The 24,820-nt window shown below is 45.9% G+C and overlaps 1 protein-coding gene and 1 long non-coding RNA gene across 2 annotated transcripts in view; one reads left to right on the top strand and one right to left on the bottom strand.

Annotated features, from left to right (window-relative positions):
- The window catches only part of LOC136361635 (transcription intermediary factor 1-alpha-like), a 58,001-nt gene extending 57,180 nt beyond the window's left edge, over nt 1–821 (top strand). Inside the window, 1 exon segment of the mRNA XM_066319684.1 lies at nt 2–821. Coding sequence (XP_066175781.1) covers nt 2–43 — 42 coding nt within the window. The 3' untranslated portion in view covers nt 44–821.
- Nucleotides 822–1,773: 952 nt separating this feature from the next.
- On the bottom strand, nt 1,774–3,223 carry LOC136361636 (uncharacterized). Its single transcript, XR_010743664.1, has 3 exons — nt 3,116–3,223; nt 2,010–2,285; nt 1,774–1,900 (listed from the first exon to the last, which is right to left on the bottom strand). It is a non-coding gene; the product is annotated as an uncharacterized lncRNA (long non-coding RNA).
- Between the last annotated feature and the right edge of the window lie 21,597 nt (nt 3,224–24,820).

Raw genomic sequence — 24,820 nt, 5'->3', positions numbered from 1 at the left:
AAAAAAACGCCTCAAAGGAGAAGACCGTCAGTTGCTTAAATGAGCCATGTGTGTTACTACAGAAAGTTTTTTAAAAACTGAGGGTATTCATCACTGGAATCACTGTTTTGACTTGTAGGTCTGTGAATATTTACTAGCCTTTCTACCCCGTCTGACACACAAATCTAATGGAGATCAAGGCATGTGAAGATCTTCTCTGCAGTTCAAACCTTTCATCTCTCTGGAGCAGTTCAGAAATTGTCTTTTGCGTGGGGTGACAGCTGTTTAACTTGGCTTTGAAGAAGAAGTTTGTATAGAATTGAACTTCAAAAACATGACATGGGTTCAACATGTGGCTGAGTTTGAAGAAAATGTGATCTCACCAGACTTCTAATTTACCAAAGGCATGTGGCTGGCCATAATTTGATCTCTCTGTACTGTATTTAACACAAGCCATGAAAAAAGATGGTGTAATGTTATTGTCCTGCAATACTGATGGGTATAATGAAAGTGTAGTTGCCCCCAAAGAAGATATTGGAAATTTTAAATTGTAAGGGAGAGGGTATTAAAAATAACTTAAAAGAAAAGGAAAAAGAGGAAATTGTGTGAGAGTTTCTAATGGATAAAGTAAAGGACAGAATATTTTGGTTTGCACCATTTTTCTCACCACCAGCAGGAAACAATGTATTTCTGTACCATTTTGTTTAACAGGTATCTCAAGTGTGATGTACCTCTGTTTAATGAAGTTGGTGGGAAAGTCTTGAGTGGAAAAACGTTTGTTTGCAAAACCAGTCATTTTTGTGAATTTTTAAAGAGAGAAAAAGCATCCTTTCTGTCTACAATCTCTTGTTCTTTTCTCATATTTCTAAATATGTCAGAATACAATCAGTATTCACTTGGGCGTACACAAGTTTGAAGAGAAAGATATTGCTCTTAAGCCTTCCATCTTTCCCTGATCACCACAAAATAAGGATGAGTTACCTTATTTTGTTCCACCTACTTTCCAGGAGCTCTGACAAAAACATTGGAATTGCTTCTGCCCTCAGAATACACCTCCAGTGGGACCCACCTGTGAAAGTTTTCCATCAGTTCTGTAGTTCTAGTTGGCTCCCTAAAAAACTCCAAACTTAATCCAAACAAAACTTCACCTGACTCTAACCTTTTATTTTAAGGCATCTCTGAGGGCTATTGATTGGGGTTTAATTTCTGTGAGAGAAGATTCCCTTGGCTTCAACACTGCTGATGGATGATGTCCCCAGGCTGGAAGGGAAGGGATTTGGGGTGGCTGGGACATACCTGGGAGTGTGTAGAAGCTCCAGGAGGTCAGCACCGGTGATTGCTGTCTGAGCCCCTCCCAACACACAGTGCCAACATTCCCGTGTAACGCCGGCTGTTCCTTGGGGTAATTTTGGAGTGTGGGTGGGGCCTGTCCAGGCTGAAGCATCTCCAAGTGCCTGTTCAGAGCAGCCCCAGGTTGAGGAGCTGCAGGCAGCCCTTTATCCATGTCCATCCGAGCACTGCCTAGGAATCCCAGTGCCCCTCCCCGGGATGTGTTTGGCACGCTGTGAGCCACGGGCCGGACGCTGCAGGCACATCTCCTCCCCTGCAAATACCGAGGACAAGAGGGGCTGGTTCCCTTCCTGGGGCTCCCGGCCTCCTCCCAGCCCGTGTTCCCAGCCAGCTGGGACACACGGAGCCAACACCGAGGAACGCTCCTGGCAGTGAGCAGGAGTCACCCAGGGCTCTGTGCAGCTCTGGGCCAGGAGAGTGGCCCCAGCCTCAGCACCTGCTGTGATTCTGGGCTGTGAACACTCACCTGCAGGAAACGCCCCTCTGCAGGCAGCACCAGCCCTGACACTCTGCAGAAGAACTTTGACCATGGACCAAGTGAACCCTCAGGACTTGTCCTGCTTATTTCTCCCTGGAAAAGGACATGGAATGAGCACCTTTACAGCTGTTGGGTAAATTCTGGAAAGGGCATGAAACCAGGGCTATTAGAAGAGTTTTGTGCTGTCATGCCAGGTACCAACCAGTTCTGCTCTAGAGCCTTTCTAGGGGCTGGTGTGTAAGGCGGCATCAGCAGGAAAGGAGCTGCATTTGCATAGGAATTTCCTTGCTGGTAGCAGCCGTTTCCATCCCAGGCAGGACCTTCCCCTCAGGGCCCTGAGACTGGCTCAGGTACTTGGAGAAGGGTGATCAGGAGGCCGAGATTCTGAATTCAATCCCCACATGGGCAAATCAAATCACTTACCACCCTTTGACCTGATGATCCTCATGGCTCTTTACAACTCAGAATCTCCTGTGCTCTGCAAAAAAAGATTAAACACTTTTCCCTGGCTTTTAAAACCCAATGGTTTTTCCGTTAGAGACTGAGAGCCACAAGGAAAGCGGGGGAGAAGAGGGACAGCATCAAGTCTCCCCCGGCAGGTGCCGGATGAGGCTGGAGCAGGACTGAGCCCCGGTCCCACACCGGCCGCAGTCAGAGCAGGAGCGGCAGCGGCGGGCTCGGCCCCAGCGCCCGCCCAGATGCAGCCCCGCTCGTTCCGCGGCGGGCGGGAGTCCCCGGTGTCTCTTCCCGGCGGGGCCGCGGGGCCGCTTCCCATCCCATCCCCGGGGCCGCGGGGCCGGCCCTGCCCGCCGGGGGGCGCTGCTCACACCCCGCTCCGTGTCCGCCAGGCGGCGCCCCGCACGGCTTCCAGCCGGGATCCGGCCCCGGCTCCGGGGACCCGCCGCCCTCGCCCGGCACCGGCACCGCCCCGGCTCCCCGCGGCCACAGCGGGACCGTGCCCGGCTCCCCGCGGCCACAGCGGGACCGTGCCCGGCTCCCCGCGGCCACAGCGGGACCGTGCCCGGAGCCCCGCGGCCACAGCGGGACCGTGCCCGGCTCCCCGCGGCCACAGCGGGACCGTGCCCGGAGCCCCGGCGGGACCCAGCCCAGCCCCGGCCGAAGCAGGAGCGGCAGTGCTGGGCTCGACCCCGGCGCCCGTCCCGGAGCGGCTCCTCCCGCCCGCGGCCTTCCCGGTTCCCATCCCACACGCCGCTCGCCGAGAAACAAGCGGCTCCGCCCGGGACCCCCAGCAGACACCGGCAGGACCCGGCCCCGATCTCCGGGTTCGGCCCCCGGTGCCGGCCCCACCTCAGCGCTTTGGGCTCCGCACAGCGCTCCGAGCGACGGTCCCGCCGCACCCCGGGATGAGCATCCACCGCACCAAGGGAGCGGGCGCGGCTCGGCCGGGATTTATGGGCGGGGCCGGCACAGGTGCGAAGGGTGGGGCCGGCACAGGTGTAAAAGGCGGGGCCGGCACAGGTGTGAAGGGCGGGGCCGGCACAGGTGTGAAGGGCGGGGCCCGCACAGGTGCGGAGGGCGGGGCCCGCACAGGTGTAAAAGGCGGGGCCAGCACAGGTGTGAAGGGCGGGGCCGGCACAGGTGTGAAGGGTTCGCCCCACCAAGCCCCGGCTCCACCCCGGGCTCCCCCCGAGCCGCGCCCCGCCCGGGATGGGGCCGGATCCATCGCTCGCAGCCCCGCCTCTCACACAGGTTAGGGTTAAACTGTGTTTCCTTTCTCTTTTCCAGGCCAACCTAAGGAAGCACATCCAGAATCCACGCACTTTGGAGTTGGTGCATTTCCTATTTGGGACACTGGAACTGGGAAATCTTATTCACGAGTCTCATTGGGAACTCACTTTTTATTTCTAGTTCACACAAGCAGACTGTGCAGAAAGGTTAGAAAACTGCTTATGTCTGGCCACAGCTTTCTCAGGAACTTCCAGAAGCGATGCTGGTTGTTCCTGGCCTCTGATCCAATTTGCAGCTTGAAGTAAATACAGAAACCCCAGCATATATGAATCTTTCCACCCAATCAAAAAGCATTACTGTGAATAAAAGGGGCAGCCAGCTGGGGTTCCCACTGGGAATTTGCCTGGTTTTACCTTCAGGAAAACACAGAACAGTATTTGCACTGAAAATAGGAAGCACAAATCTCAACTTGGAAAAGGAGCCAGGAAGCCCACAGGAATAGCAAGGTATTTTCCATTTTCTAAAGTGCCAGCTTGTAAGGTCTCTAACAACAATTCATTTGTAGATTAGACTTTGCTTTGACTCCAATCCAAAAAATTCTCACATGCCCCTGAACTGTCCAGTCTCCTTCAAAGACTTAGGCTGATATTTCTGAGGTGACAGAGCTGATCCAAGGATCAGCTTTGTCTCTGATTCCTGCTTCTCTGTGTATCCCTGGTTTGACATTTTGATAATTTCCTGCATGTTTTCTCCTCTTTATGTGATTTGTGTGTGACCCAGATCATCAACAGCTGTGGCAGCCCCGAGCTGGCCTGGTCTGTCCTGAGCCCACTGCCTTCTAAAGACACCACAGATTTCCTAAGAGGACACTTGACCCAAAGAGAGAAACCTCTAGGATTGCCTGGGGGAGACATGGAAAAGATCCAGGGGAGGACAGAGCTGCCATCTCCCCAGGCAGAGGGGATGCTTGGACGCCCTAATGCTCCTGCTTCTCCCTGATGTGTCCTCAAGGACACATTCCTTGGGAATGTCACCTCATATTCCCACTCTGAGTCCTAGAGCTGAGTGGTGGCCCCGAGACATGAACATCCCCACTTCCATCCCCAAATTCCACAGTGGCTGGGAACTGCCCACAGAAATCCCTGTCACAGCTCCATGGGAAGAGATATCAGCCACTTGCAAGAGGAGCTCAGTCCTGTGTCCCTGGGGATCCTCTCTTCCCTCTCCCCGTTTTCCAGAGAGATGGAGCTGTGAGGGGTGTGGTGGTGTGTAACAAGAACTTGGCTCAAAACTCCGTTGTAACTGGACCAAGTGCAGTTAAATACGGAAAGCAAATGAGGCTGGAAAAGCAATAATCAGCCTCTCCTGATTCAAGGCAGCAGGGCCCTACAATGAGCTCCAGGGACAGAGGCTTCCCTGAAGAACCTCTGAGCAAAATTCTGCCAGGCCATCACTCATCTACACTGTCCCTCTCCTTCTCTCCCATCGGCTTTCCCCCTTCTGGTAACACTCACCCCACGTCTGCCTTTCCAGCTCTCCTCAGCCACTGGATATCCCGACTGGAACCCCTCACTCCAGCATGGCCAGACAGCTGAGCAGACACAGGCTGGGGATGCCTTCCACCAGAACATCCCTCTGCATGGAAATAGGGAATGGATCCACATCCCCAGAGCTTTGGCTCCCACCACCTTGGAACCTTGTGAACCCATGGACAAATACAGTGACACTGGGAATCCTGGAGACAACTCCCTGCCCTTATTAATAACCACCAAGAGAAGATAAAGATCAACCCAGGGATTATTCCCATAAGCACTGCAAAAGTGCCCCAGCACCTCTGTAAGGAAAGGAATCCCAGGTGTTTTCCACCACAGGAGGCAAAAATATTGACTGACTTCACCAGTCCATCCATAGGTCTTGTTCTCCAAAATCAGCCCACCAAAGTGACATTAAGGATCAGGTGCCAAAGATGCTGCACTCCATATGTGTAGAGATGTTGGAATCACGGAATCATAGAATGGACCTTAAAGATCATCCACTTTCACCCCCTGCCATGACCAGGGACACCTTCCACTATCCCAGATTGTTCCAAGCTCTGTCCAACCTGGCCTTGGACACTTCCAGGGATGGGGCAGCCACAGCTGCTCTGGGCAATCTGTGCCAGGGCCTCACCACCCACACAGGGAAGAATTTCTTCCCAATATCCCATCTAAACCCACCCTCTGGCAGTGGGAAGCCATTGCCCCTTGTCCTGTCAGTGCAGGCTCTTCCCCCAGGTCTCATTCCCACTCTCTTGGAACCCCTTTAGGCATTGGAAAGGGCTCTTAGGGCTCTCCAAAGCCTTCTCTTCTCCAGGCTGAATATTCCCAGCTCCCCCAGCTGTCTATGTAACAAAAGTGCCCCAGCCCTTGGAGCACTTCCTGGCCCTTCCTGGCCTCCTCTGGATTCCCTTGAGGCTCTCTCCATCCATCCCAAAGCCACCACAGGTTGCACAGACAGAAGTTGCCTACAGGAGGAATCTGCCCTAAGGGAAGGGCACACGCAAACCTTGCCCTGTTGGAAACACAGGGCCAGGGAAGAGCAGCCCGAGCTCCCAGCGCTGCTGGAAAACATTTCAGGTGAGGAATGAGACAGCAGCTCCCCCTTTGCTTGCTTTAGGCACAACCAAAGGCAAACCCACTGATTAGAGGCTGAATAAAACAATATATTCCAGTCCTGCTGGGAACTGACAGGGTGCCAGGTTCAGATAACTGTTCTTAATGAGACAGATTCTAAAAAATGAGGAAAGACCCCTATCCTTTCTTCACAAATCTTGGAAAGTTCACTTCCAGACCCAGAACCAACCAGGCCATACCTTGGCCTCAGGGGGGGTTCTTCCAAGAAAAAGATGGACCTTTCAACAGCCTCAACGCTCCTTTTCCATCACCAGTTACTCTGTGGCACAAAACCTTCATCAAAGTACTTTTAGTTCAGTGTTCAGAGGCTCCACGTGCTTCCTTGTGTACACAAGCTCACACTTTGGAAATTGTCACATCTCCAAGTTCCAACCAACTCTTTCCAAACTCCAAATCAATCCTCTGCTGGAGGAAACACGAAGTTTTCAGCTTCTAATCTTTCAAAACTGGAAGTACAGACAGCAAAGCACTTGACCATCCAATTTTCTGTAGCAAACTCTAGTCTGCTACAACCTTCAAGACAGGCTGTTTTTCCATGGCTTTCTGTTCTAATCTAAAGGATTTATAAGCTTTACTATAAAAGAGTTCAAATCCACAGCAAAATACTTAGAATCCAATTATATAAGCAAAATAATTTATTTTCCTCATGCACGTCATCACAGGTCCTGGTGGGACCATCAAGTGGTACAGATGCAGAGTAGAGCAGGGAAAGAATTAGGATCATTTCTCAAATTCCAGTTCCAATGTTCTTGGTGAGGTTGGGAAAAATAAGGAGAATTTCGTTTACATGAGAAGACTGGAGTCTGGTTTTAGTGACTGGCAGACAACACTCACAGGGAAACATTTTCACTTCTCTAAGCACAGGCAAACCATAAACAGCAGGAAGGAATCTTACAACAGAAATTACCAGGTGCTTTTTCCCAAGGTGGCATCTCCACAGACAGTAGCCAGTGTAAGCACAGCTCACAGGCGAGGAGAGGAGGATCTCTCTTCTCCTGGGATAGATGTTGTCCCTGTTTCCCTGCCTTTCACATCCTCAACAGCAAATTTTCCTGATGGGTAACATATAAGAACAAAAAAAATCCAAGTGAATTGTTAATTTGCCAGGATGACAGCCCTGGGACAGACATTTTCCCTGCAGTGCTCACTTGGCTGGAGAAGAAAAAAGTGAGATCTGCTAAATTTCCCTAAGCCAAGCAACACAAAACAAACAAATAAAACCTTTTCAGGCTGGGTCAAAAAGAACCCTTCATTCCACTTTTTCAACATTTTCAACAATCTACCATATTAATTTTGTCTCTCTTCAAACAAAAAGCCAATTCAACTTTGAGAACCATATATTCTGGTGTCCCAAGCTAACACATCAATGCATTTCTCTTCCCCTGTGCCCCAAATACATCTTAAAATAGAAACATCCGAACTCACTTTTCCTTGGAACCTGCCGAATTCTGTGTCAGCAGCTCAGCATTACCTGATTGTTATAAATGCATATTATATAGTTGGCTTTTCACAAATATTAACATGACTACTATATGTATAATTATACTGTATTATGTTTTATTAATAAGAGTTTACAAGGGTAATGAATGAATATTTTCTGATTATACCAGAGGGTTAAGACTCGGTTTTTGGTTGGGTTTTTTTAATCTCTTTTTTGTAACATATAAACCACCAAGCCAGAAGTTATGGGAGGGGGGGTCACCTTGTGACCCTCCATAAAAAAATCTGTTAACTTTCTGTTTTCTCATCCAACTGAAAAGAACCAGAAAACCTCAGAAGAAAAATTACACCCATGTAACCAGACTGAGTGGAGCCACCCACAAAATAAATGTATTAGATAAAATGATCGGGAATACTTAAAACTGACCAGAAGAAGAATGTTTGATTAACATCTATTGAATATTCAACACAGTGCTTCTAAAAGACAGAAGTCTTAAATGGGTGAGGGGGCTTTCGGGTGTGTGAAAAACGAGGGTCTTCTTTACATGTTCACTGGATGTTATCCCAGCCAAACAGACAGTTTAAGCATACTATATCACTGCTACCACTATGCCTAATTTTCTTTACTAACAGCAGAAAATAAAAACTTATATCCTTACCACAAAGTTATTAATCATATAGCACACATCTTGCGAAAAGCCAATTTTATAATAGGCATTTATAACAGGTGGATCTTGTGCCAAGCCCCCTCGGCCGAGAGGCTTCGCTTATTCTGTCTCCTAATTTGTCTATTTTCTTAGTTTTTTAATTAAACTTACAAAATTTTAAAAGAGAGAGTGGGACTCGTTTTTGACACTGATGAAAACCCCACATATTTCCAGTGAGTTTTGCCTGCTTGGATGTTCAGTTCCCCTTCCCTTGGCTCTCCCTGTCCTGGCATCTGGGGCATTTGTTTCCAGTGGGCAGAGTTCGGTCCACAGCTCATCCTCCCCCGAGCTGCCACTGGAGCCTTTGGGTCCCGCTGTGCCAGCCCTGCACAGCAGCATTTCTTCATTCCGCCCTTCCAGAGCTGCCCCACAGCCCCCAGGAATGCCCCAGCCCAAACCCCACAGCTTTGGTTTGCTTGTTTGTTCCCAGCCCCAAGGGATTTCACTGAACCAAGGGCTGAAAATCTTCCTCAAAAAGAGGAAGAACATTTGTCTGTGTCTAAGCAACCCCTCACATTAATCCCTTTCTCCCCTTCGCTCATCTCCTACCTCCCACGGAGCGCCGTCAATTCGGGCAGCCACTCTTTCCTACCCAAGGCGCATGCGCAAGAGGCCGCCATCTTTGGAAGGCCAGTAAGTGGCATGCCATACCGCCATCTTTTGTGTGGCATCACATGACTGCTGCCCTTTGCCGCCATCTTGGGTGCTGGCTTGGTTTCCGGCTAAGCCGCCATCTTTGGTGTGGTACAATAAAGGCCTCCTCCCCCGTCCTCCCACAGGCGTCTGTCTTTCCGGCTGCCTGAAATGCCCCCGCCCCCTCTCCCCCGAACTCCGACGCGAACCCAGCCCTTTCAGCGGGATTTTTCGGGGCGTTTTCCAGTGTGGGGGACACAAGTAGTGGCGTCAATGGCGCCGGGGGCTGGCAGGAGCCGCGCGAGCGGCAGCAGAGAGGGGGACGCCTCTGTCACGGTCCCGCCATTTTGAGTGTGGCTCAACCCCGACTGGCCATATGTGGTGTTCTGTCACGTGATTGTTGTGCTTTCGCCATCTTGGGAGTGGCAAGCTGCTGCTCCCTTTTCGCGCCGCCATGTTAGGAGTGGCACACGGGCAGCTCTATGCAGACTGCGCCCGCCCGATGTCCGCGGCCCGTGTCGCGGTGCGGCCGCGCCTCCGCCGCCCGGCACAACCGGGGCCACGGCTGTCATGCTTCTCAGTCACCGCCCCGCATGGCGGCCACTTCTTTTATCGCCATGGCCCCGCTGCTGGCCGTGAGTTTGCATTCCTAACTGTCGTTCATCCCTCCGCTCTGTTGGCAGCCATGGCCTCGCTGGGTCCCGGCCCTCGCCCTGCCGCGCTCGGCAGCCCGGAGGCCGCCGGTGTTGCCGGCCGGGGAGGGTCAGGGCGCCGTGGCGGGGCCGGCAGTGCCGCGCTCTGTCACCAGGCAGCGGCAGCAGCGCACAGCCCAGCCACAGCTGAGCCGCAGCTCGGGGCGGGGAGAGGGCGGACAGGAAGGTTGGGATACAGCCCTTCTATTTCCTTCGCCCCCATCGTATTTTCCTATGTTTTCAGGCACTTGTTTCATCCATATATTAAAAAGTTAGGTCATGACTTTCAAATATATCTCTATTCAGAGTTTCTGACGTTCCTGTATATAATATATTAGATAGGGTTTATTTCGAAATGAATTTATCTATAAATTAGTATTACTTGTCAATATACATAAAAATGAAAAACTTGACAGGTTTTAGTATTCACACAGCCCCTCCCTGTGAATTTTCTAGCAGCTCTGGGTCCCTTTGGGCACTGAGGATGACCACCCTCATTCCCCACTCCCCTGCTCCTGCACTGCAGCTCTCCCAGGAACATTGGGGTGCCCCGAATGACATCAGAGCCCCCAAGTCTCCACCACCCTCCCCCAGACTTTTTTCCTCACCCCCAAAGAAGGGTGAGTCAAACTGCCCTGGAGAGCAGCTCATTGCTTTAACAAAGCCATCTACATGTGTACGTCCCCCCAAAAGGGTTCTGCTGGAAAAATAAAGGGGGGCAGCCCTCAAAAGGGTTGAAGTTCCTCCCCAGCTTTGGTGTCACAAGCTGGTGGCCGCCCCACTTGAGCAGGCAGGGAAAGCCTGGGCTGCCTTGGTTCAAATCAACACAAACTCAGTCCCTGTGCTCTGAAGGGGGAGAGAAATTTCCCCACTGTGGATAACAGGTTGATCTCCATGCAAGAATTAATGCATCACCTGCTCCTGGCTTTGTTCCTTGCCTGTCATACAGCATTTTCACTGGTCATGAACAAATGCATTTCAAGAGTTTTTAACTACTAAAAATAATAAATAAAGAATACCAACTCAATTATAACCTTTTCCCTGCTTTTCAGTATTTCCTAACATCAAGCACCTCAGACTGGAGAAGAAAGAATAGCTTGTTTTTACACATCCAAATTCCTTCGAGTTTTAGTATCATCTGTTTCCTGTCCCTATGAGAAGTGTTTTGCACAGCACAATGAATAAAATGGTCTAATATTCAGAAGACACGGTTGCATGAGAACAGACAGCAAAACTGCCTCAAGGCAATCTGGGCACACATTCCCCTTTTTTGCACTCTTAGCTTTCTTTTGTGTCACATCTGAAACTCTGAGTTTTTTAGTACTCTGCCCCAGTCCTTCTCTCTCCTGTCAGTGCTGCTGTCACATGAAAAGAGAGGAATTTTCTTTAGCACTGGATGTTAGCCTTAACACCACAAGAAGTGATTCAGCAGACAAGAAACCTGCCTGCTGCTCCAGAACTGCTCAGGCCAAGGATGCCAACTCAGTGAGAGAGCTGCCATGTCCTTTCTTTGCTCAGAGCTTGTAGTGGGAGAAGCAGCACAAAACCCCGCAGATCAGTCACCTATACTTGAAACTTTCCAGTGTGAACCATTCAAAACAAAAAAAGCGTCCCCCAAAACCCCCAGCGCGCAACATCCCAAATTATAATTCAGAATTGTTCTGAGCAACACTCACCCTTTACAAAATGAGACACAGACCCATGCCAAGGGTCTCGGGTACACGGCAAACCGACACCATGGGCCTGTCTCTGTAAGGACAACGCACATTTGCAGGCACCTGCCTCGTGTGACACCACTCCCAGCAGGCTGGGGACATGTCCCTGTCCCTCTCAGCCCTGCCTGCCCTGGCTGGGGTAAAGAGTGTCCCCCACACCCTTGTCTGGCTGGGACAAACCCACAGAACACTTGTGTTCAACACCGACCGGTGTCCTTCACCACGTCCTGCCAGGAGACTGAACCAGCAGTCTGACAGATTTCTATCCTAAATTACGTTCCCTACGTTCTTTCTCTGCCCCTTCTCTACAACCTTTTCCTTCAATTTTCTCTTCCAGCCCCCTAGTTCTGTCTCAAGCAATGCATCTAAACAATAATACAGGTAATACATCAAGTTCAGATAAAGGTACCGAAATCAGCAGTTACAGTGTTACAACCTTCTTATAGACAACAGAAGTTTCTTAAGAGCTCTCCTGGAACAGGGAAAGAGGAGAAACCACATAGGCTTTCAATGCAATATTCTAAAACCAGCAAGAGATTTAGTATTCTTGTATAGTAAGTGTTAAAAATCACATGCATAATTATAGAATACTTTACAGTTTAAAAAATATTTCAAAATCTAACCCTGACACTGAACCTGCAACTGCTATAAAATATCTACTTCATATCTGTCTATATATGTGTGTATATATGTGTATACATATATATATCTATCTACACATGATGATTTTCTGTAATGTTCTTACAGGCATTTCAAGTCTGCTTTGCTTCACAGGTGCTTTTCTGCCAAAGGCATTCCCATCTTTTTTTATCCTAAATAAAGTTTTGGAAAGCTGAGTTTCATGAGAACGGATTCATATTTTGATTATTTTTAACTTGGAGTTTCCCTTGAAACCAAAATCAGTGGATAAACCCAGCATGTCCTTGAAGGGCCTTAAGATTCAAGATATCCAATCCCCAGTTCCCTCAGGATTTGTTTACTGAACCTTTTCAGGGTTAATTTAGCAAACTTGAAGTTTTGGTGATTTCATCCTCGAAACAACAAGAAATCTGTGAAAAAGAAAATTAACTAAAGCTGTCTAAAAGTGATCCCTGGTGATGACTAATTAAAACAACTCATTAAAAAGGAGGTAGGGTTGATTCAGTACTGACAAACCCATCTTGCCAAGATCAGATTTCTCTGCCCACCAAGGACCCAGCAACCAGCAGTGACATTTCTCCCACTCTCCAGCAGAGACCTCCTCCCTCCGCATCCAGGGAATGGCAGCTCCTCAGGGAACACCAGCTTAGACCTGGGCTGGGAACAAGAGAGGGACAATGAATATTTTTAAGTCATTCCAACCTCAGCGGTGTCCAGACCTGGGAGAAAGCACTTCCCACACTACTCTTGGAATTTTCTTCCCTGTCCCTTCCAACTTTGGAAGGTTTCTGTGGGAGCCTGACTTATTTGCGCAGTTCAGAAGCTGTACATTCCTAAAGCATTCCCTTGGGAACATGAAACTTCCCTCATACATTTCAATTTTTATCCTAAATATTCTCCCCAATTATCCACAATCTAGAAAGAAAAGAAAGGAAAAGAAGGAGGGCAAGTTAATTCTGACATAAAGAATGTTGGTTATCCCAACACGCTTCCAGGTGAAAAAACATTTCTGCCACTCTAACAAATCTACTTTGTATTGTCTCAATTAAATATTAATCATTTAAATATTGTATTAAGAACCTTAGGGATACAAGACTTGGAATTCTCAAAAGCAGCTCAACTTTGCTACTTGAAGGACTTTCACACCCACGGAACTGAGTGGTCCCAGATATAAACACCACACTTGATACAAATCTGATATAAATTTGATATTGTTTGGCTACTAAACTTTTCCAAAAGCTCTGTAGTCTAGGTTGGAAATCCTTGTTGAGGCTTTTCCATGTCACATCTGGATTTACCCTGAGGAAAATCCCACACCAAGGACTTGGCTTTAAAGAGGTTGCACTTGATGTTACAGACACAGAATTCCTTTGGGATTTGGCATTTCCTGCACCTCCAAACACAGTAAAAGAATGAAGTGCAGAGTCCTGAGGCTCAGTTATTTCCATTCTCCTCATATCCGTTTTCTCAGCTCCACGTGGATTTGGGTCTCCTCTGAAGGTCTAGAAGGGAATTTGGGAATCCCCTTCAGTTGGTTTGGTTTCCAGCTTTTCCTCTGAGGTGGCCCAACAGGGCAAAAAAAAGGAAAAAAAAAAAAAAAAAAAAACCACCAAAACAGAACAGCACAAATTAAATTCCCAGCCCCTCCTAAGATGCAGCTCCTCACACCAAATCTTGGGAGAATCCATGGTGGTTCCAAAACTGCTCTAGTCCTACCCTGAGCTGAGTGGGTTTTTCCTCTGTGCACAACAGGATTGAAGGGTAGGATGGAGAGGTTTTATGGAAAAGAAGTACCAAAGGCTGCTTAATTCCAAGCAATTAGTGCTGATGAGGTTAAATACAAGAGGACAAATCCACTGGGATAAAACAGGAGTGGCTGACAGAATGGGTTATGACACAGACCTGCAAAGCTGAAGCCTTCTTTCTTCTCCAAGGCTCTCCCAGAAATTCACCATGTCCCAGGCTCCCCACTGGGGAGGATGGACTTAGATATCTCAGGTTACTGGTTAGGCTAAAACAGTAAAGTTATGCAAAATATTTTTCCCAAGGAAATAACATATTCACCAAAACTGGGATAACCTATCCCATGACTTTCCTCAGGAAGAGTCACAGCTGGATATGGTCTCCCATAAAGGATTCCATACAAGCTCACCTTTTTCATGGAGTTTGGCTGAATTCCTCAGCAATGCCAGGGAACGTGGCCATTTGAGGGTTTTGGGAGATTTGGCTCATTTGTCTTTTTAGGCTTTGTTTCCTTCTCTCAGCTTTCCTACTGGATTGTGGTCTCCAAGGAATATGCCAATGCAATTTGATTCCTGTTCTTTTGGACAATTTTTGCATGATTCCTGTACAAAACGAGTCCCTCTGTTAGGATGTTTCCCCCTACCATTCCCCAGCAGTTTTGCCAGGACATTCCCTACAGTACTTGGGGTCTTCCCAGATTTCTGAGCTTCACAAAGCAGGAGATTGACTTGACTTGCCTTGGGAACTAAACACTCCTGAGTAATTGTCTGATAACATCTCCATGTTTGTCAGCTGATCCTTGTGCTGTCCTTCAGACCATTCCAAGGCTCACTGTTTCCATCTGGTAACAGTCCCCAGTCTGGATCTTCTTATGGAAAAGTCCCTGCTGGAATCCTGCTCAGGAATCCATGAGGTAGAAATTTAGCAATTAATTCTTCTCAACCCTACCCAGTTCTAATTCCAAAAGGATTTGGTGTCTGCCCTACCTGGCTGGAATCTGTTCTTACTGCTTCTGCTGCTTTCCATTTCCTAGGAATTCCACCAATGGAGGGACAGCATTTTTCACATCCTCCAGTATTCCCTGGAGTTTGGTTGCTGGAAGAATATCAAAACCTGGGCCCCCAGAGCTTTACTATCAGGAATTACATCCCTGGATTTGTTCATTTCCAAATATAATTTCTTCCCAACAAGGCACTGGGCATCCAAGAATACAGAAATGGATGTTCTAACCACTGCTTACTCCTCTGGAATGTCAGAGCTTGGAAAAATAGGCTGTTTGGGCTTTTCCTGGTGGTATACCCATGACGTGTATTTTACCTAAGAGCCCCTTCCACATCTTTCTCCTATATCCACCAAAAAACCACCTGCTCATTCCCAGCTGCTTCCTCCCTCTTTCCCTTGATCCAACAGAATTTTAACAGGTGAATATTTCCCTCTGGAATAGCACCTTTCATTCCAAACCTAATAACAAATGAATCATTTCCTTCGACCTTCATTATTAGGATTTCACCAAGAGCTAGTGGACGGAAAATGATCCTCTCCTGCTCCCTGCTGGATTCCTGGATTACTGCTCCTTGCTGGAGCCTATCAAGTAGCAGTAACCAATGCTTATTAATCCTGAACAGGAAAAAACAAGGCGAGCTTTAGTGGCATGATGATGAACCCACCTAATCTTTATTCATTTTCATATTCAAGTAATTTATGCCACTGGTGGGGCTAATTGTTATCATTGACAGCACATCTCTGAGATGAATATCTCACTGATCCAAGACCAATCAGAATTTCACCTGGAACTCACACAGACGTTCTTAACATGGAAAGAGCTTTGTACCAAGACACAGAGATGTGGATAAGGAATAATTATGCATTTCCATTTTATTTTTTTCTGAGACTGATTCAGGAATCTGATGAACTCCAATTCTTGAGCTGCTTTCAAAAGCACCCTGGAAGGTGTTCGTTCAGCATTGAAAAGCATATGAGTGATGGAAATTCAGGACAACCATTTCCTGAGGGGCAGTTTCCAACAGTGCAGCAGGTCACCAGGAGTATTCAGTGTTTGTGGTGAATATGTTAGTGTGGATGCCACCAGATTTTCACTGGAACACAGAAATCACTTCAAATCCAAAGGAGCCAAAGGGCACAGAGGATGAGGCCACTGCTTGGAGGCAAGTGAGAGTTAGAAGAGGTTTCCTTTTATGCCAGCACACTCTGTAACCTTGTCATTGCAATGGCACATAAAGAGACTAATGAAAAGTCAGATGGCCCTGACCCATGTTTTACTGTTCTTGGAAAGCCTGGTCATAAATCTCTTGGAATGGGTACAAATAAAGATAAAAATAGGCCATCAGCAAATGTTACTTGTGTCAATATAAAAGAGACTAAATATGAAGAGACTCCACCTTCCAAAAAGACATTTTTATAAAGCAATAAACCAGTCTGTCAATAGAAATGAGCTTTTATACAAGAGAAGGGTAGGACAACAAGAGAAGGAAAAATGCCATCACAAATATGTTTTGGCCAAGGCGAATTTTGCAAATAATTTAAGCAAAGAGATACTAATTTATGCAAATAATGAGGTTTCCACTCACAGTGGTCTCATGGAAGACCATGAAGTCAGGAAAGACTCAATTATAGTTTGTATTGGGCTGAAAACTCATTACTAGGGCTGTGGTTTCAGACTTTGTAGATTCCCTTACCAAAAACTTATGTGACATAGCAGACAAGCTCTTGAGTAATTCAGATTTTGTTTCTTCAGCAAAGCAAACTCTATTCCCCCCAGGCAAGGGGTTGCAGAAATTTTACAAGCAATGATGCATCATTTTCATTCTACCTTGACAGAGCAAAACCCAGAAGCAGATAACACCTAAGAGATGCCTCTGTGAAAACAGGTTCAAGAACTGATGCAAAGGCTGAGAACTGAGGTCTGCAGCAACAAAGACTGAAATGCTGCCAAAATAAAAAAAATGAGCTGTGCAGGTGCAGTGGTAACTACATTATTAATCAAGGGTTTGAACACCATAAGCAATGCATCCAGTGCTCAAAATCACAAGCAAGAAGGGAACTGAAAAAAGATCACCAAAGGATGTGCCCTGGAGTTCAGAAATTTGGGATGTAGCCATATTGTTACCGGATTGGTGGGCTTAATTGTGTTTTCATTATTGCCCATAGATTGTCAACTAATCTAGCAGAAGAATACCAGCAAGGAAGTAACAGGAAGTTGCTGTGCTGACAAAGCTGGTCCCACTGCCTTCGGGTTGTTGTATCAGGGGTCCCATCACAGCACTTATCAAACATTTTCCAAACTATGTCAATATCCACCAAAAAAAAAAGCTGAAGAACCAGATTCATACAAATCAGAACCTGAAAGGCAGAAGCCCAAAAAAGACATGTCTAGTGGTGCATTAATTCTAATTCACATTAGTAATGTCAGAAGAGGTTTTTTTCTTTGCAAAGTAGAAGGTCTGGAGATCTAGTTGCTGATGAAATAAACCAAAATACTGGCAAAAACCCACTAGGGGACATACTGGGTTATCTGAGTAATCCTGTGAAGCATCAGAGAATCATAGAATATCCTGAGTTAGAAGGGACCTGTCAGGATCATCAAGTCCAACACCTGGCCCTGCACAGACACTCCAACAATCCCACCCCGTGACTGAGAGTGTTGGCAAACACTTCCTGAGCTCTCGTAGCCTTGGGGTTGTGACTATTTCACTGGGAAGCCTGTTCCAGTGCTTCTTTCCTAATGTCCACCCTAGCTAACAGGAAGAAAAATGTACAGAAAAATACATCACTTTAGATCAGCTCAAAGGTGAATAAAATTATAAAATTATTTTATGTAATTCACTGGGTCTAATTTTAAAGGTAACAAGTATATTTGCTTTTAACATTTATTGCATTAATTAAGATGTTTACATTCAGAAACGTTTTTGAAACATTCTAACAGTCATTTCATGTAACAAAGAAATATTCACATTTTAAATATTCTGAGTTGTTCATCAACATTTTTACCCATGTTGCTGATTTGCTATGGGTTCCAAGTACCCAACTCACAGAGTCATTGAATCACAAAGATTGCTCCTTGAGCAGTAAATCTAGTCCAAGAAACTATTTTACAAGAAATACTGAAACAATGAATTTAGAAGACATGTTAGAGGTCTACAGGACGTGATCTTTTTGAATGAAGAAATATACCTACAGGCCACAAGATTTCATATGAATAGACATATAAAATCCTGTCTGCTTGTGCAAGAGATCTTTAGATATTAAAGCAAGAAGGGCATTTATTTAGAAATGTACTAGAAAGCATAAGTAAAATAACACAGGTAAAGTAAATAGCAGTAAATAATTGTCCTCTTCATCAAGATTTATATCTGTATAGTTTGCAACTGATCCTGGCCAGTCATCTGTTCGGTTTTATGAACATTTGCACAGGCAGGAGGTAAATGTTAAGGTTACAAAGAAGGCCACTGAATTGACAGTTCACACCTTTCTGTTCCTTACAGCCTACTGAATGTGTATTTGCCCCTGTTTGAACATGTTTCCATTAGCATTAAATCTGGAATGGCTCTCCACCCTCACAGGGAACAATTTCTTCCTCATATCCATATATCTCATAACTTTCCTCTCTGTCAGTGTGAAGCCATTCCCCTTCTTCTGTAACCCCAGGCCCTTGTCAAGAGTCTCTTTTCATCTTTCCTGTGGGCTCCCTTCAGGCACTGCAAGGCCACATTGAGGTCACCCCAAAGCCTTCTCTCCAGGCTGAACAATCCCAATTATCCCAGCCTTTCCTTGTAGCAGAGGTGTTCCATACCTCTGATCATATTGGTGAGACCCTGGCACAGGTTTCCCAGAGAAGCTGGGAAGTGGCTGCCCCATCCCTGGCAGTGTCCAAGGCCAGGCTGGATGAGGTTCTGAGCAAGCTGGGATAGTGGAAGGTGTCCCTGCCCATGGCACAAGATGATTTTATGTCCCTTCCAACCCATTCTATGATCCTATGGCTCTAATGAGTTCAGTAAACAAACTGACCCTCTGCACCCTAAAGGGCTCCACGACAGACCTGAGACTGTAGTGGGTCCACATGGACAGGTAAGAGCTGTCAGGAGTCCATAGCAACATCCAGCTGGAGTGGTTAGGAAAGAGCATAACAACCACAGAGTCCTGGAGGCAGAGAGAACCAAGCTTATTTTAATGTCTGGTAATGGCCATTGAACTCCTGCCTAAAGTACGAACATTCGCTGTGGGAATCCAGAGATCTCCCACAGAGCAAACACAGACTTTCCCTTTGCTGCCATCAGCAGCTTGGACTTGTGCTTATGGCAGGAGCTGCTGAGTGTGCCACTGACAGAATGGAAAACTGTGTTAAAGAAAACATTGACACTAAAATTATTGCTCCTGGACTCTGTGGAAATAAGTCTCTGAAATTAGACTGTTATTTTTCTCTGTAACTGGGTAAAAAAGTGCTGCCATCCATATAGCAGGTGGGGTGTAGGATTTCTGTCATCTCTCCCGTGCCAGATTTTAGGGTTCCTTGCAAGGGCCTTGGAATTGATTGCTCTTATTGGGTGGTGAAGGATTTTTCCTCAATGGCTTTTGATTTCCTTATGAACAGACAGGTAGGGAAAAGAATTAGTAGCCAAGGCAGGTAAAAAAGACTATTTCTAATAACTTGCAAGAATTATTGTCAATATCTGTGTGTGTGGTGGGGTTTTTTGCCAGTTCTTCATGCTGCTTTCTGTGATTTATCTCATCACTTGAATTCTTTTCCTCTTACTTGCCTAGTGTTTTCTTCCAACTACTCTCAAAAATTTTGAATATCCAGTATTGGTACAATTCTGTGTCTCTAGAAGCCAGCAAGAGGAACTTTAATCTTTACTAATGTCAGGGAGTCAAGACCTTGCTCAAACTGCCTAACTACATGTAAATAGAGGAGGGGTGAAGGGGTGCCTTGCTGCCTTGCTCTGCTGGAAACAGTGTTCAGCCTGATTGTCATCAGGCCATATCTCTGGGCACAGCTGATGGTCTCCAGCTGAAGCTTCAGAGACTCACATTTTCAACCAAGGTATAAATCAGCTGATAGAGTTTTACCATGAGTGCTGGAGGATTTATTTGTGTGCCTCAGGTTGCAGCAGCAGCAAACCTGAATTTGGAAGCCCCAGCTGAGCTCCAGCTGTTATAGTGGTGCTTAAAACACATCTATCTGATTCACTGTCCTCAATCAGCCTGAAGATTCCTTTGTAAAATAAATGATTTCCAGGTTTTGCTTTCCCACTGAGGATATTATTTAGGATTATATTTCCCCAAGTATGTTAGCATGCATTTTCCAGGCTGAATCCTGTTTTATTTTCGGCCCACATTTCAAATGCTTCCATGTTATTTCTCTGTCATCTTTCATTTGCAGTTCTTCATCTCATATGTATATTTTCTTAAACTTTAGTTTGTATATAAATGGATTTAAAACATTACTGCACACCTTCCCAAGTTTAGCATGTTCTTGGCTAACACTCCTGTTTGTAGGCACAGAATCCAAGAAGATAAATTTACAGGAGACCTGAAGAGATCTCCTGGTCTATTCCCCTTCTCCACCATCAGCATCAGCACCACCTAAATTGTTCCTAGCAAGCATTAGTCTGGTCTTTGCTTAGAATTCTCCAAAATAAAAAATTCCATTATTTCTCTAGACAATTTATTCTGAAAAAGTGTTGCAGTGTTTAGTTTTGCTTTCTCCTGAAAGATTTAAAATGGCTGAAGAATCATTTTGATCCATTGTCTTAAGCAGTTTTCTTTCCAGTGTCTTCCTTCAGGTTGAACCTAAAGTCTGTGTTTCTGACTAATTATCAGTGAAACCAGGAATAATTCCCATTCCTTTACAGTCTCATCATTGCTTTTTGTTATTGATGTTCTGTTTTCCCAGTTTAACTTAAGAGATGTTCCTAACAGAAAAGTTCTCAAGGAAACACTCTGACTTGCCATTTAAAATCTTTCACAGCATATCAACTGCAATAACTAATAGCCACACAAAGTCATCTTGGGAAACATTTTACACAAAACTCACAGTGAGAGCAGATTCTAAGAAATCTCAGTTATGTTTGGCAGTGTAGTAGTTATAGGTCAATTCTTGGATGTTTATTTTAAAGCAGCAGTTCAGTGCTGGTAAAGAGAGTCAGCCTGACCAGCACAGCGACTCCAGCCTGCAGCTCCCTGGATCTTTTGGGAAACAGAATGGGTTTATGTCTCACTGTTCCTCCAGACCCCTCAGTGGGAGCAGGTGTGGACTGATAAATTCATTATTATTGCCTTCATGCCTTTTCCTCGCTGATCTTCTGACCCCAGACCACTCTGAAGAATGAAAAATATTTTGTGTCTGCAGCCATTGGTCACTAAACATGTTACTGCAACCATCTTTTTGCTTAATGTGACCCCCTGAATAGTCACTGGTTGGTAGCAACTTCTGGTAACTATGGGCCTCAATTGGATCTCATCCAGTCCCTCGCAGACCAATTCAACACTCAGACAGAGAAATCTTTCCATTGACTTGAAAATGCATTAGCTCAGGCCTCTCCATGGATTTCACCTTCTATCACAGTACTCTGAGCCTCTGAGCTGTTACTTGCAACCTTCTAGAGTCTATCACTTAGCCACAAGTAGAGCTAAAAACTTCCTCTCAAAATGCCTGAAAATGGCATTTTAATTTTATTTTAATCCATAAATATTTCCCACCGGTGTGTTGCTGAAGACAGCCAGGCCCAAGACGGCCAGGAGGTTTTAGCAGGATTACATTAGCACAGGTCAGAGATGACCCCTGGAGGACTAATAAATGCTGGCAGAGTGGTGTGCTGGGGATATGGTTGTGCTGGGTCCTTAAGGAGAGATTCCACTGCCTTAAACCAATTGTTTTACAAGTTCAGATTACTGAATGTTTTTTAGGAGTTCATGAACTGGGAGCTGGGGTTAGCAGAGGGCTGGTGAAGGGCAGGATGGTTTCCCTGCTCACCTTTTTCTCTGTTTAAACCTCTTTCAAACCTCCCTGTGGACAGTAGGGAACGGCAGGCATCAGCTCATTTTGGAATGACCATGTTCTGTCTGTGCTTTTCTGCTATTTGTTAACTATTTTCTCGTTTATTTATTTATTTATTAATTTTTATTTCAGGCCATTCTTTCTCGCTGTCTTTTCTGCTCCTTCACATTCTTTTACCCATATCTCTTTTTATGCCCATCTGCACTCTTCCACCAGCTGATTTGGTTGGTTTGTGTAAGTTGTTTACAAGTTATTATTTCAATTGCAGTAGCAGCAACAGGCCTGAACTGAGCTCCAATTGAGTAGTTTAAATGTACAGCAAGGGACAGTCATCACCCTCAGGAGTTTATACTATGAATGGGCAAGAAAACAGAAGCAATCTGAGTTTCCCAGGTCCTGCAGCAGTTCAGTAGCGGAGCAGAAGTTAATGCTGAAGTCTCTCAGCCTGGTCTCCTGAGTCTCAGCCTAGTCCTTGTCTATCTGTCATCATTCTTCCTCTTTTGTGTGTGTGAAAGTGCATAATTTGTTCCTGGCAGTCTTGATCATCCGTCCATGCAGGACCAGCCTGGGGAATGTTGTTGTTTTTGTGCTATTTTTATGGTGTTGTTTTCCCAGAGTTTTGTCCCCAGTGTTGAGACACCCTCCAGGATTTGCATACAAAAATGTTACACTGTGTGTGCTCCAAAGTCTTACAAGCTTTCAGCAGTCTATGCAGGAGCAGAGTTGGAATAGTTTCTGCTCCTTGAGGTGTGTTATAGCTCCTCTGTCCAAGGCATGGACACAGGGATAAGGAAAATAACACAACCAAGGCTATTTACATATATTGGATTCAAACTGCAGAGTAGAAAATCTAAGCTCTTGTTACAATTAATCTTGTAGATAAAAAGCCACTGAGCCAGGCCTGCTTAATGCTGCTTCTCACCTCATAATACAGGTTTAACACCAGCTATTCCTCCACTTGTTACAGCAGCTGGGAAAAATCAGGAATTAACACATTTCTAGAAGGAATTGTTTCAGAGCTGTGTTTCCCTTTGAGAATGAGGGATGACATTATCTTGTTAACCACTTTCACCATGCCCTTGCCACATTTGCCACCTTTGCCAAATGTTTTGGTGGAAACTCTGCAAATGTACTTCCAAGAGCTCCTATGTGTCATAAGTAGAGAGCTCCATGCAAAAAAGTAACTCCAGAAGATTAATTCTGAGAGATTTTCCCCTTTCCCTCTTCCTTTTTCCTAGATATTCTCCCCATTATATCCAAATGTTGATCCAATTGCTCCAACAGTCATCAGGTTAAAAATGTGATTTTCAGTCACTTGAACAAGTGTTTGTATAATTTTTTTTCCAGCTTTGTGGTAAGAAATCTGAATTTCTAATCACTAACTTTGTCAGTCAGTCTGGGTCGTATTAGCATCTAAGAAAGCAAAACAAAGACAAACCCCAACCCCAGGACACAAGCTCACCTGAGAGGCAAACAGAAGGCATAAAATTAAGAAAAAAATCTGTGTAGATCTGTGTGGAGCCTCCTCTCCACAGAAAATCCTGAGCTTGGAGCCATTTTGACAAGCCAAGTGCTGCAGTTGCATGATTTATAGGTGCTGCTGTCAGTAGATTTATTTTGTGAGTCTCTTCTGAGATTATCTCCAGTTCCGTGGTTTTGTATCCTGATGCAGAGCGCATTTGGTACTTTGATTGTCTATGTGCTGGAGATGTTCATTAGGCTTTCAGAGGGATATTCCATAGCTGTAAGCCTTTTAAATCACATACAATGCGTTTCTTATTTCCCTATGGCATTCTGCTTGCATCTGCTTGGTATGTGGGACGTCCAGGCCAGCCGCATTTCAGTGGCCCGTTTGTCTCCCAGGGATGGAGCACGTGGCCGATAATACAGGGACATGTAAGCATTCATGGTCCTTTTCTTTCAAAAGCACGTGCCCAGTGTCTAATACAGTCAATACTTTTAGGGACAAAAACAAGACAGGATTGTCCCCTGTGCCCAAGAAGGCAGCAAAATACTGGAGCATTTGCACTTGTGGAAACTTTGCATTTAAGGTTCACAGAAAACAGGCTAGAAATTCATCCTCCTAAGGAAAGGGTGAGGATTCATAAAGAATGTTGATGAGTTTATTTGCTAGCAAAACCCCTGAATATGTCTCCGAGGCTATGAAATCACTGCATTGCTGTTTTACAATAAAATAGTTTAGTGAGGGCTACAGCAGACAAGCAGGGTGATGCCTGAGGAATGCTGAAAGAATATCTGAGGGAGAAATCCTCCTGCTCCTCCTTTTTTTTTTTTCTTTTCACTCATTGCAAAAGAGCAAGGAGAAAAGCCTAGGACATGGGCTGGGATTCCTTAAATTCCACAAACACCATGCAGCTGCCTAAGTGCCCTTGCCTCTCCCAAGTGTTTTCCCACAGGTCACTAAGCATCCGAACATCTGCTGCTGGATAGATGTACTTCCCTCCTCTCCCTGGCCAGGGTGAGTGCATTGAACCCTGGTTAAGCTCTGTTAGTCTCTGCAGGAGCTCTCCGTGTAGTTCAGCTGCGGAGTTGAGTCTAATCCATGTTTTCAGAGCACACTTCCTGCTAGGTGAGACTCCCCACAGAGGAGGAGTTTCTTTCCTTGCCTCCTGCTGGGCACTTGGATAAAGTAGTTAACATCCAGAGTAGTTAAAATCTCTCTTCAGCCCAAGCACGTGTGTTGGAAAACAGGTGGTGAATACTCAGGACAACAACTTCAGAAATAAAGACTTTCTGGGTGCCTTCCTCAGTCAAGGATTCTGACTTCCATTGTATACTTTGGGAATATTAAAAAGCTGAGAAGCTTGTCATGGATCTAGCATGGAAAGCATCCCTACTGGAGTGGTAGTCTTGCCGGAAGAATTCACAGAGTTATTGGGACAGCTGTTCTCCCTGGCTTCCCTTTTCAGCAGTTCCCAGTTTTATGTAAAAGGGATGTTGGGTGTATATTCTGCTGTTTCCAAAATGAAGATATTTAGGGAGACACAGACTCAGCTGCATTAGGCCGTAGTACTTCATAAAAGTTGGGAATGTCAGTTCATTTTCATT

The sequence above is a fragment of the Sylvia atricapilla genome, chromosome 5, assembly GCF_009819655.1.
Source record: "Sylvia atricapilla isolate bSylAtr1 chromosome 5, bSylAtr1.pri, whole genome shotgun sequence".
In the NCBI taxonomy this organism is placed as follows: domain Eukaryota; kingdom Metazoa; phylum Chordata; class Aves; order Passeriformes; family Sylviidae; genus Sylvia; species Sylvia atricapilla.
The sequence above is the reverse complement of the archived record's forward strand: the minus strand, read 5'-3'. Positions and strand labels throughout refer to the sequence as shown.